Source organism: Pungitius pungitius, chromosome 13 (assembly GCF_949316345.1).
Source record: "Pungitius pungitius chromosome 13, fPunPun2.1, whole genome shotgun sequence".
Classification (NCBI taxonomy): Eukaryota; Metazoa; Chordata; class Actinopteri; order Perciformes; family Gasterosteidae; genus Pungitius; species Pungitius pungitius.
Genome location: NC_084912.1, coordinates 8611054 through 8623992, shown reverse-complemented (window position 1 = coordinate 8623992; position 12939 = coordinate 8611054). Strand labels below are relative to the sequence as shown.

The following is a 12939-nucleotide window of genomic DNA, read 5'->3' as shown; positions in this document are numbered from 1 at the left end:
CATGTGCATCCATTATTGGATAAAAACTATAATTCAACGCTCCCTTTCACTGTCTGATCCTTTAGAACGTGTTTGTGTTGTTAAGGCTGTGTTTTTTAAGTGATTCTATATTTGTAGATGCACGTTACAGTATGGTGTGTTTGTTTTTATGTGTTTTTGTTCGTTGGGAGGATTTGGTTATAAGTGTTTGTGATTATTCTTTATCTCCCAGCCTACAAGAGCATTAGCAACATGACTAAGGACTGTGTCAGTCTGAGCACCCAATAAATCTCCTCCCCGCCCTGTCCCTGGTGATGACAGATGTCTCACTGGAAACCTTGTTCCAAAACATTACTGGTTCCCAATGCCACGTCAGTGAGGAACCCATTTTCATTAACTGACCAGAATGCACACAAAGCACTCCAATTATAAATACAGTGAATCAATACATAGAACGGCTCCATGTGTTAGAGAACACACACACACACACACACACAATAGGCAAAAAAACAGGGACACATTCTGAAAATCCCTTGTGGAGAAACTTTGTAGTTCCCCAGTCACTTTAAAGATGTCAGACAAATGAGGCTGCTGCGTTGTAAAGAACAGCCTCGGGTAGATGTGAAGCCACAGGATGCACAGAGAGTGCGTGTGACACTACGGTCAGGACTCTGATTCATGATGGATCTCTATGGGCGCAATTAAGCAAACAGCCCGTTCGTTAGCAACTGTGATGGACAAATTCAGTGCAGTAGCAGGAAAGCAGGCCTTTTCCTTGGCCGCTTTAAATTCATTCTTAATTGAGAGAAAACATTGAAGTTCAAGAAAAAGAAAAAGAAAAAAAGGATCTCTGTATTATATTACCTTTTTTCTATAATGCTTAAATGTGGATCCACTTGAGAGACATCAATCGCTGACACCAACCCTATTGACAGAGGGCCAAACGCAAAACACTCATCAGAGAGAACCACCTTGGCACAGCTGTCAATCATGTCAGGGAAGAAAAAGAAGGGAAAAAAACAGAGCTGGGGGAGAAAACTGTAGGAAATGATGGATATTGAAATACCGGAGACACCCCAGATTCCAATGTGCAGGCCAACATGGTGTATTTACACTATTCATTTTGAGGATTGATGGAAGACGAAAGGAGCGAGTAGTTAAAATAAATTCAGATTTATTCTGTGCTTCACACATTTTGGTGTCAACACAGCACTCCTTTTAGCATCTTCAATCAAAAGTTAGTTTCAGTTTTTGTCCAAAACTACAATTAAAAAGGATAATATTTGAATTCCTCATGACAGTTATAATCTACCTACGGCCATTACAATTTATTGCTGAATAGAGTCAAATGTCAACGTTATGAATAAAGCTTCAGAGCTTTTAACAATTCAGGCTCTATTTTATGTTTTGTTTAAAATGTAATACCAAAGAACTGGGCCATGCATATTTCCTGCGGGAGTTAGGAATACTGTACATGGGCAGTCAGCAACAGCGTCAGACACACAGAACGCAAGAATGTTACCCTTTATTTCCAGCACACTTCAACAATGCAACAATTCAGTTGAAGCTCAGAAAAAGCAAGAATGAAAATAGAGACGAATTTGGGCACAAAATATCTTGCTGGTATTACATAGTTGAAGGTCTTATTCTATCAGGGACAAACAGGCATTGACAAAAGGACATTTTTTTTTCACAAATGTTGTGGACTAAATAAAAATATCTTTTTTCCTGAGGTCAACATCAGTTTGGCAAAATAGACAGAACCGTAAAGTAAATGGCCGTGTATATGAGAATGAATGTATTTGTCGGAAAGGCTGTTTATGTGTGTGGTAAGTGAGTGGGTGGCTTTCTAACATAAGTTTATTGACTTTCACCGTATTGTTGTGCTATAGATTACAAAAGTTTTCCCCTTTGACAAACACACTTACCCACACACACACACACACACACACACACACACACACACACACACAATTGGCCTGGGATAGATCCTCAAACCACTGCTGAAATTTCATCAACTACTGGACCAAGGGACTGCCGGAGAAGAGACGTTGAACACGGGTCAAAAACCTCAACAAATAAGTCACCCACGGACACATGAGCACGTGCACAGTTGTGATTCAGCAGACTGTGCAGCATTCGGCCCCTGCAGAAGTTTTTGTCCTGTTCCAACCACAGGACCGTAAGTTCAGTCTCGTTGGCCAGAAAGCTGAGCTCCTTTTGTTTAGAAGAAAGTAGAATAATGGCTCGTTGGAAAGGGTCACCCTGCTTTACTTTCATGCCGGTGGTTGTTAAGGATTTCTGGGGATTTAGAGTAAAGCCGTGTGAGGATCATGTCATTGTTCAGGGCGGCATGGACACACAGGCAATGGAAATCCACAGAACTTAGGCAGAGCTTGCAGTTTAACTTGTTTGGAAATGGTGATGGAGAGATTAACGTGAGATTAACGTGAAGTCAACTGAAGGCCTGCCTGTTGTACCATGCAGAGACATTCAATTCAATATGTGTGTGTGCATGTATTCGGGTATATTTACAATCTGAAGCTTATTGGAAATGATTGGTCTCAATTTATTAATCCGGCCTAAATGTATAAAACATTTAAGAAAAGATCCTCAGGAGCAAAAGAAAAATCGATTGAAGGGTTTGAGGTGTTCAAATGAAAACTCCCAGAAACATGAGGTAAATCTAAAGTACTACAAAGGAACATGAGCTACACACTGAAGGAGCCCGCTCAGCAACCAGCACGGAGAAGAATCAACCTTACCCACAATGCAAATCAATGCATGCGCTGTAACATAATTCAATTAAAACACACACACACACACAGATACATGCACAGGCAGATGAACAGCAAGCCTACAGAGTGTTTAAATTCCAGGGAGACATCCGTAATGAGGACTGACTCATTTGGATTTAATTACAGGCAACCAAGTGGAAAAGTTGGTATTAATCAACTCAAAGTGATTTCCGTAAAGAAAACTCAATTCCAGAGTTTAAACTCAATTTGCCATCCATTTAATTAATGTTGGTTTTTAATGGAGGCACTCGGCTGATTGTGTGTCATAAAACACTGCTGAGGTTTCTGCTTCACTCTCTCTGCATCTCTCACACTCTCTTTTGTCCTTTTCTCTTCTCCCAAACCACCAGTACGGCAGCAGAGCGCAGTGTTGCACTGACATCGTGTGTCGTTCAAAGCACGCTGCAGCAGGCCAGACAGTACTCACTTTCAACTCATATTGGATTTCAGCAGCTTTTTTTAAATTTTCTGTATATTGTTGTATTAAACCATTTTAAAGTTGTGATTATACATTACTAAGATCTAAACAAGTGAAGAGTCAAAACTATAAGGCAGAGATTCCCAACATAGAAGTCAGTCCTCATTCGATCCATTTAAAGTTTTTAACGATAGAGTTAATAAAATATGTTTTTTCTTTTATTACAATTTACCGGATAATGCTCATACATTACATTACATGTCATACAGTTTGGGAACTATTGGTGCGGATGCACATGGACAGAAAGTGCACTGTGCTGATGATTCCTCTAGATGGCCATAACTACCAGGTCCAGAACACAGGGTCAGAGACCAGAGGACGCGTCTGCAGCGCAGCGGGACACATCCGTCTGCATAGAGGTCAACAAAAGATATCATGCAAAAACAGCGTGCTATTGAAAATATCCAGAGGAAAGTGCAGAATTTCAACCAGTGTAACTGCAAACTTGCGCATGCTGCGAAGGACAGGAGAAATGCTAAAAAAAAAATGTAAAAAACAGAAGCAAGATAAATGGCATGTTGCAGCCACAAACGTCTGTGTGATAATGGCAGAGATTGACTTATAATTAAGTTGTGGTAGGAAATTAATGAGTCACTCATTTCTAGATAATGTGTTCCTCGCACATCAAGCCAATGGCAGACTCTCATGCATATTCCAGTTCTGCAGGTGCTGTTAGTGTAAAAATACAGCTTCAGACATCTGATGACAAGTAACGTGTTGTTGGAGCGCGACTGATATCGATCCTTCCGCCACCTCGCTGTTAATCACGGTAAGCAGTGTGAGGTGTGAGAAAATCGAAAGGTTAAAAGCAAAAGGCATTCAAAAGGAATGAAATGAACACTGTTAAATGGCATTGTATTTAGGGAAATCTGTTCATGAATAAAAATGTTACAACATTAAGGACACTGAAAGCCTTTGTAATACAAATAATTAAGAAAGCGGGTGAGTGGGTTTGTGCTAAAGGAAGAAGACATTCATCACAAGGGTGAACTTGTGCTTGAGTTAACACCATAGATATCAATTACCCTTCTGCCCTCGCCCTTTCTTCCTTGTCTGGTGTTCCCAGTGGTGACAAGATCAAATTAATTTTGATTTAGCTCCTTCTGTGCATTCTCAGTGTCAGCTGGACTCTATTTGAGGCCGTTTGTAAGTGATCTGAGCTGTTAGTGCGAGACATGGTGATGGTCCTGAAATAAAATCTCCATTTCTGCATTACCCGCCACCTGTTGCCAATAAACACTTTAATGGAGTGAGAGCGTGGACCCGTACTTGTCCGTATACTTATTTAAACTTATTACAGTAGCACTCACTCAGAACACCCGTGCACTGTGGTCATCTCAGTAGTCGGTATTTCCGTGTCTTTGACCTGTGGAGGACAAACAAAGGTATAAAAGTTTACTGAATAGGTTTGGGACTGTGATTCCTCAAGCTGGGTTTTACCTTCTTTCTTTTTGAAGTTCAGGCTGCCCGGGCTTGCCCCCAACTGGCAGTGCCGGCAGGCCGCCCCCCCCCCCCCCCCCCGGAGCTTGGAGCAGCATCAAGCAGACCGGTCCACTAGCAGCCAAAACCCAACAGATGCACGGCGCTGAAGCCGACATCACAAAATCTGGGCACTAACATTTTAAATGTTCTCCCTGACACATAAACACGCACTTATTGACGTCTAAATATAAAGTTTCGCTCAGCTGGGGATTTAGTGGATGAGTGGAAATAATATCTCTGCTGATTTCTTTTTGCCTTTGCAGTATCTGTTTCTACATGGCTTTACTTTTCCAAACTAAAGTTTACTTTGAGACTCGAAAAAGACTTGAAAGCTTGCATTTGTTGGTAGGGTGAGAAGTATTACGACATGCTTTGCTTATTACTAACATTTCATAAATACAGCACATGAGTTTTGGATCCAATGGACCGATGACGCAGCATGTAAAATCTAGACTTTATTCATTTATAAAAAATCTATTGTTATTTTACAAAAACCAAAAATCAATGGTTCAGGGAGTGAATTAATGAATGAAAGGTCAAAAGAAAAAGGAGATACCACTAGATACAGTTTCGCTGTATGGCTGCCGTTCTGGAAAAGCCACCATAATATTATCACATCTTTCCATTAAAGCCAATATCACCTCTGTCTTCTGTTGCAGTCAAACATCTACAGTTCTAAGAAATGATGGATTTCTTTTTTGTCGGACTGTTTCTCTCCCATTAAATCCCATTCAGCGAGGATGTCCTTACACAACACTGAACTGTCTCAACCCAGAGCAACAAATTAAGATTTGTTGACTTCTTTGGCACTGTTCTTCTTTCATTTAAAGCCAACCTCTTCCCAAGCACTGCTCTGTGCCTTCTCTGTCAGCTCTCTAATAGTGGATTAGTTTGGGCTTGTAAATACTGTAAAGCACTGAGAAAGAACATTGATCTTGCAGTTTAATGAGAAAGCACAAGGGACAGACACTCCTTGCGTCTCCTTTGCTGAAAAATCTCGATTTAACAAACACAAACCCCTTTGTCCTCTTTGCTCCGAAGCAAGAACTACAAGCGGTCCGGTCATGCAGCTACGTCAGCTGGCATATGGGTTCAAGCTGGTGCATTTTACATTTCACAAAATGACCCAGAGGATTACAGTGAATGTTATTTGAGGGGCAACGACATTAAAGCAGAGGGGGGGGGGGGGGGGAGAAAGTTACTCACACAGGCACATCCTGCCCTGTTTCATTTCTCCAGACCAATTCTGGCACTAAACATCCTCAGGCCTGCGTCGGCTGGTGATTTGATAAATTGTCCCTTTCATCTCGTCGATGTGCATTGTGTCAGTGGGTTTGTGTGCATTTAGATCTGTGAGTGTGTGCGTCAGCTGCGCTTGGCTTTCTCACTGAGAGCTGCTGTCACAGCCCCAGAGAGCGTGTAATAGCCGCCCATTCTCCCGGAATAAATGCACATCAATACACAACGGGAAAATGTGGCAGTTTCAAAAGGACCCGGAATAATTAAACACAAAAGAGTGTAAAAAGTCAAGAAATGTCATTGATTTAAAAAAAAAAAAGTGTGTTTGCTGTAAAAAGGGCTTGCAATCCACTGTGAATTTATGCCATTTTGAATAGATAAAATGTTTGTTATTTGTGGCTTTGCAAAGCTGGATAATGAGTGAAATGTATTTTTTGTTTGATACTCAAAGGCAACTGTTATGTTACTGTTGTGTTATGTATGTTGTTTATTCAAAGAAGGAGAAGAGGACCATCACAAATGTCCAACAATGCGGTATCTTCATATTGCAGGTTTACATTGCAAATCACTTGTTTATCCAAATGTAGATCCAAAAAATATCTATCACAAGCGATCCAAAACACGTGACGTCATCTTCAGTCGAAAAAGTCACTAACACTAACAACCGTCCCACGAGAAGCTGAGGATGGAGACTCCGCGGCAGGGAGGCGATCAGCAGTGCGCACGCCTTCACAACTAAACATCAACACGTTGGACCGGAAACACCCTGCGTTTCACGGAATTGAGTGGGTCTCCCCCCTCTGTCCGCTCGTTGAGTCTGTCCGATGATACGGTCATCTGGGTTGACAGCGCGCAAACCAACACGCACTCCCACTCCCACTCCCACTCGCTCGCTCCTCCGTGCACGCCGTCGCACCGCGCGCGAGCCTCGGCGCCTTGTGTCGTTCATCCATCCCGCCGAAGGCTGCTCCACACTTTCTTCTTATTCTTCTCCCCTCCCGTCCTCGCTAACTCTTCGTCGGATTGAAAGGGGATGATATCAACAGCTACGTCTCTTCTCACCTCCGCGACACCGTGGACTGGAGCGCAGGGATCGCGGGACGCGCGCGTCACCCCGGAGAGCCGCGTAGAGGACACCGCGCTAAGTTTTGGGCTCGTGGTTCCTCGGCTCAGCAGCGTGGGAGGATCACGGACGTTTGTCGGATGGTTGTCGGAGAGGAGTCACCGCCTCTGCGCCAGGTGAGTGATGGACTCCGTGCTGAGTGGGATGTGCTGACGTTACAGTTTGTTCAACAGATTGATATGCTTTTTGGATTTTTTTGGGCACCTTAAAATCACTTAATGTCTCTATAAAATTGTGGCAGAAACCTCCGAAAAAGTTTGGATGAATCTTCGTTTTCTTAAGTAGCCTTTTGTCCAAAGCGACTTACATTGCATTATAACGCATGCGTTACATTTTGCCTTGGGGAGCAATTAGGGGTTAGGTGTCCTGCTCAGGGACACTTGGACATGGCACATTGGGCAGCCGGGTTTCGAACTGCCAACCTTGCGGTTCCCAGTGCACCACACTACTCCATGTTCCACCATCGCCTCGTGCTTCTTTCATCGAACAACGTCCAAATTAGCACTTAAACACTTAAGTTATCTATTAGATCATTGCTTTTTTGGAACAGATCAAGATGTGGTTTTACATGGTCCTGATAGGGTTAAGTGATTCTTTGTTTTGGTCAATTAAATGTTGGAAAACAGTGACAAATGGTGAGGTCCCCAAATATGTGTGTCAGTTCACAGTGACAAAGACAGAGCAAATCCGCTCATCCCTGTTGGAAAAGATGAAACCAGAGACGGTGGTGTTTCTAATTGATTATCCATATAGTAACACCTTGATCTTCTGGAAACTGACTATTCAAATAATTCATCTGATTTCATTTCAGAGTTTAAATTAATTTAGAATACTCGCCCGCCCGCTGTAATTTGAAACAGATGCAGGGATTTTCCTTATTATTCAGGAAGTTTTCATTGCAGAGCACATCCAGCCTTGGTACAATAATGACTCTGTGAAATATGAAGATGCTTGTGTTATGAATCAGGTCTGATACTTGCTGCATCCATCTCTCTCGTTGAGAGCCAGCTATGCAAGTATTTGTCACTTTGGGGAGTATGCGTCAGTCTCACACAGGGCATCTGTGGCAGGATGATACCAGCTTATGGCCTTTACACAGCAGTCGCCTGCCTGTCACCAGGACTGAACCCCTAACACACACACACACACATACACACACACACACACAGAGACAGACAATCAAGCACAAGCTGGAACATCACTCATTCAGACACGATGAGTGTCATGAATTCAACAATTTTAAAGTCATCGCGTGCAATTATTGTTTCAGTCCTCAGAAAAGGACGTTTTATTGACTGTGGGAGCTTCTCTCTGTGCAGTCCATACTTTGGGTCTATTTTTCCACGTAGCCAAACAGAGCTCAGGCTTCATGCTTGGTTTGTATACAGTTATTGATCAGCCTGCACTGACTTCTGCTGTACATCAGGTCACTGCAGCAGACAAAGTGTCTCAGGAATAGACAGAAATGCACGTTTAGGTGAGCGTCACTTTCACTCCGGTCAGTCTGTGAAATAATTGATTAACCTTTTGATACATCAAAGGTCAAATTTTGGTGAAAAATACCCACCAATACGGTTCCCAAAGTCCAATAAACCCTTTTGCAAAAATGCTTGCGATTAGATCAGGAACGATTTTTGTGATGTCAGTTCATTTATACTGATTTCAAGCAAAAGTACGGAACATGTCCAAATCATATAAATCCAGCCTCTCAATTATGAGTTGGCTTCAATCCTTTGTCTTGTGTGACTTTAAACATCTTCATCGTAGTTTTTGAAGCTTTTGTCAGACACAAATCATTTGCATCGTAGCAGGAAATTGGGATGGATATTTTCTGACAAGCCGATTAGATGATTAACCAAGAAAAAAAACACGTTTATAGATAATTAAAATAACCATTGATTTTTCGCCGTCTAAATCCCAACTTGCATTTGTTGCCGGATGAATGTTGATCCACTGTTTCTTCCACATTCCGGAAGGTTAAAATTGGGTCGATGGGTGTCCCTACATGTTTAAATGTGCGTCCCCCCCTTTACAGTTTCCCAAAATAAATCGTTACACTGTTATTGGAATATTTTTAAACGTAAAAGTTCTTATTTTCGTCACTAACCACGGACAACGCTGCATGTAACTTGGAGGAAAAAAACACAAACAAAGATAAAGCCAACTAATTAGCATGTTGATAATGTGGAACATATGCAATTTAGTCGTTGCCAGCTCCGAGACAAGTACAGAAGCCTATTTCATTCTCCCTCTTCCTGTCTCTCATGAGGTGGTGAACAGCATCTGGGGGAGAATCTGATTAACCGACAAGCATAAATTACTCAGTCCTGAAGGAATAAACGGAGAAGCGATGTTGTTCTTGCAAAGTGTCCGCTTTGCTTATTACGAGGACCTGGATTCGTCGAATGAGTGTGTGCGCGTGTTTGTGTTGGTTTTCATAGGTGCCGAAGTGCTGTAGTTTCTGTAGGACTTAGTGTGTGTGTCTGTGTATGTGTTCTTTCTGCAGTGCTCCATAGCAACAGGCAGCATATCTTCAAATATCTTTCTCAGACGTCGTATGCTGTGACCTTTCTGCTAACTGTGTGCACGCCAGTCTTTGCATGGATGCATCTGTGTTAATGTGTGTGCGTGTTTGAGGCGGGGCATTGCACATCAATGTGTGGGCCATTTGACCTTTCCCAGTGTACATTCATTAATAGCTTCATAATAGCTAAAATGAGACCTACACGATCAAGGTATTGAATGTGCGTCACTGCGGTGCCTTTTCCAAAGAGCTGTTGTGTTGTCTGTTTCTTTCTCCTCAAACAACGCACATATCAAAATGGTGAAGGATTGATAAGGATTCGGCTTCCTATGAACAAGGGGCAGTTTGTCATCCATCTTTTTTTGACTCTCTCAAACAGAACAAGAAAGACATGTGTTAATAGACATCTTGACATGGTAATAGCGTTATGTTAATATCAGTATTAGGCTAATAACTGCTTGCATAGTTCATATCCGTATATAGCAGACAGAGCTCTTTAGAAATCAATTTTGTTTTGCTCCATCACTATGTTCTGAAACTGGCCTGATGCCAGACAGGGAGGGAATGATGCAAGGAGAGGAGGATATTGTGGGTGCATAACTGAATGAGAGAAAAGAAATATGTTCATTAGATGAAGAATTAATTCTCTTCCATCTTCAAATTTGTCTGAATAAGTTATTTTCTTTCTCATAACGTCATAGACATTCTCACAGACACACTGCGGAATAGATGCAAGTTAAAGAAGCACATGCGCTTGATAGATGGGCCAGGGTGCTGCAAGGTCATGCCCTATTGAAAACATGCATGTGGGTCTGGGTGTGTGTTGCAGAGCATGCAGTCTAAGCTCGCACAGTAGCATAACCCTGTGTGTGTGTGTGTGTGTGTGTGTGTGTGTGTGTGTGTGTGTGTGTGTGTGTGTGTGTGTGTGTGTGTGTGTGTGTGTGTGTGTGTGTGTGTGTGTGTGTGTGTGTGTGTGTGTGAGAGAGAGAAAGAGAGAGAGAGAGAGAGAGAGAGAGAGAGAGAGAGAGATAGAGAGAGAGTATGCACTGCAAGCTCATACATATAAATCAACAGAAGAATCCTTTGTGTGCCAGTCTGTTTGGTCATAACTCACACAGCACAGTGGGAAGTGTATATGTGTGCTATCTTTGTGGATGGGTGTATTGTGTGCATGTGGAGACTGCGTAACTCATTTTAGAAATAAAAGAAATCACTGCTCTATTGTAGAATCTGTGTTGTATGTGTGGCTCTGTCCTCTTGATTTTCATGGAAATGATTTTGCCAGAGAAAAGAAACAAATGTTGCCTTCTCATTTTCAATTCAATTCAAAACTCGCCCTCACTCTTAGAAAACATTGTTTTTAAGTCAAAAGGCCAAAGAGCCAAAGTTGATCAAGCTGAAACCGAAAGTGGTTACCAGGGGGCTGTTTGTGTGAATACCACCATTAGTATTACTTACTTCTACATCTTCTTTACTTATTTGATTCTCAAAACTAAATCTCAAAGAACTCAAAGTCTTAGTTGCTTTTAAACATTGACTTTATTTATGTTGTACAATCAGATGATGGATTGATCAATGCGTCTCTGTTCTGGTAGCTCCCTTTTCCTGGAAGCACTGTTCCCCATCAAACTCTCAAGGACCAAATAAGCTCTTGGCTTGAAAGTGAATCTCAAAAGCTTGAATCAATTCTTTCAGTGTAATAGCACTTGCACCATCTTAGAAAGTCCACCTGCAGTCAAACTGAATAAACCAAAACATAAAATGTGAAAGTCAAGCTCAATCAATCCCAATCATATGGTCAACGGAACAGTACGTCAAAATAATCGTATATTTGTTAAGTTTTCACAGAAATGCTGTAAAAGAGACGATGTAGGTGTTCTCCTAAAAGGTGCACCAATGTTGGTCTTTTCAACCTTTCCCTTACTGTGGGGATTCCTGCTTGTACGGTAACCTTCATTTGCTCAAGCAAACTTAGAAAGACACACACACTGCGTCAGACACTTCAAAGCGTATATCAAATCTGAGCTCCGTGATTGACAGTTGATCCTATAAGACTATTTGTGTAGATGTCCCCTTAGGACCAAAATACATCATCAACTCTCAGCCATGTTGTACTGAAACTATTTATAGTCCCACTTCACAGTCAAGCCACCACAATGTAGCGTCAAAAGTCTTATTAGCAGAACTTTTCGTGCAACAGAACAATGAGTTTATTTCACTAATTAGTAAAAGGAAATGTGTCATATTTCAGTTCTGTTGGTCCAGAAACTGAGGCAAAAATATAGAAAGGACAGAGAGGTTTGAAGAGAAGAAAACCATTGCTGAGCATTTTCGGCATCTGTCACTTCTGTTCAACCTATTACAATTTAGTCATTTAAAAATATTGAATTATAATCATATTCTTGGGGGCCTTGATCCAAGTATCAATGTGCAATTAAGTGTGTATTATACGAAGATGAACACATTCTGCCAACATCCCAAATCCTATTTCTGATTAGTGCAATACGATGTTTGAAGAAACTCTTTTCATCGATCACACCATCGATCTAATAGATTTTGGTCTTAAATCTTGGTGTTACGTGCAAAAACAAATAGATTTTTTAATGGTAAGAGAAAAAAAATCCAGATGAGTGAATTGTCCCGGAAAAGTTACAATTAACAAAATGAGAACTTTTGGGAGAGAATTTGTCAAAGTATGAAGGTAATTAGCTGCTAATGGCACAGATAGACCCCAACAGCTTTGTTGCCATTCAGCAAAGCGCCCCCCATATGTTACAGTAACATAACGACCCCCACACCAACTTCAGGCAGCCTTTGTCTCCCACCATTAACTTGGCTGAACACATACACATACACACACACACACACACACACACACACACACACACAGATGTGCTCGGTTAAACTTGGAAAGCTTTACTTTGCCCGGGATAATAGTCTTAATTCACCGTCTAATGAATCCATATTGCGGCCTAAAGCAGTATCTGCTATTAATACCATTAACAAGTAATGGCCCAGAAAGAGATTTTTAGAGATAAAGTTGGTGTAGGAGCCACGAAGGTGATTATTATATATGTTCTGTCTAATATAAAATGATAGTGGATATGAGTTTAATGGTGTATATTTGGGACACTTGGGTTGTTATATTTGTTGGGTTTGTTAATTGCATATGACCGTAATTGGGGGCGGTAACTTTTGGACTGATTATAATAGCAGGCACAGACGGAAGTAGCGAGGGAGGAAAGAGAGGGTGAGTGACGGGGACGCCGTATTTTTGTTGACCGCTATCGCTATCGCTATCGCTAACGCTTGTTGA

The 12939-nt window shown here is 41.6% G+C and overlaps 1 protein-coding gene across 1 annotated transcript in view; it reads left to right on the top strand.

Moving 5' to 3' along the window:
• The first annotated feature begins 6655 nt into the window (after positions 1–6655).
• Positions 6656–12939, top strand: part of zgc:171482 (zinc finger protein) — a 46227-nt gene continuing 39943 nt past the window's right edge. Inside the window, exon 1 of the mRNA XM_037465949.2 lies at positions 6656–7215. Within this exon, the coding sequence (XP_037321846.2) occupies positions 7180–7215 (36 nt within the window). The 5' untranslated portion in view covers positions 6656–7179. The remainder of the gene's footprint in view (positions 7216–12939) is intronic.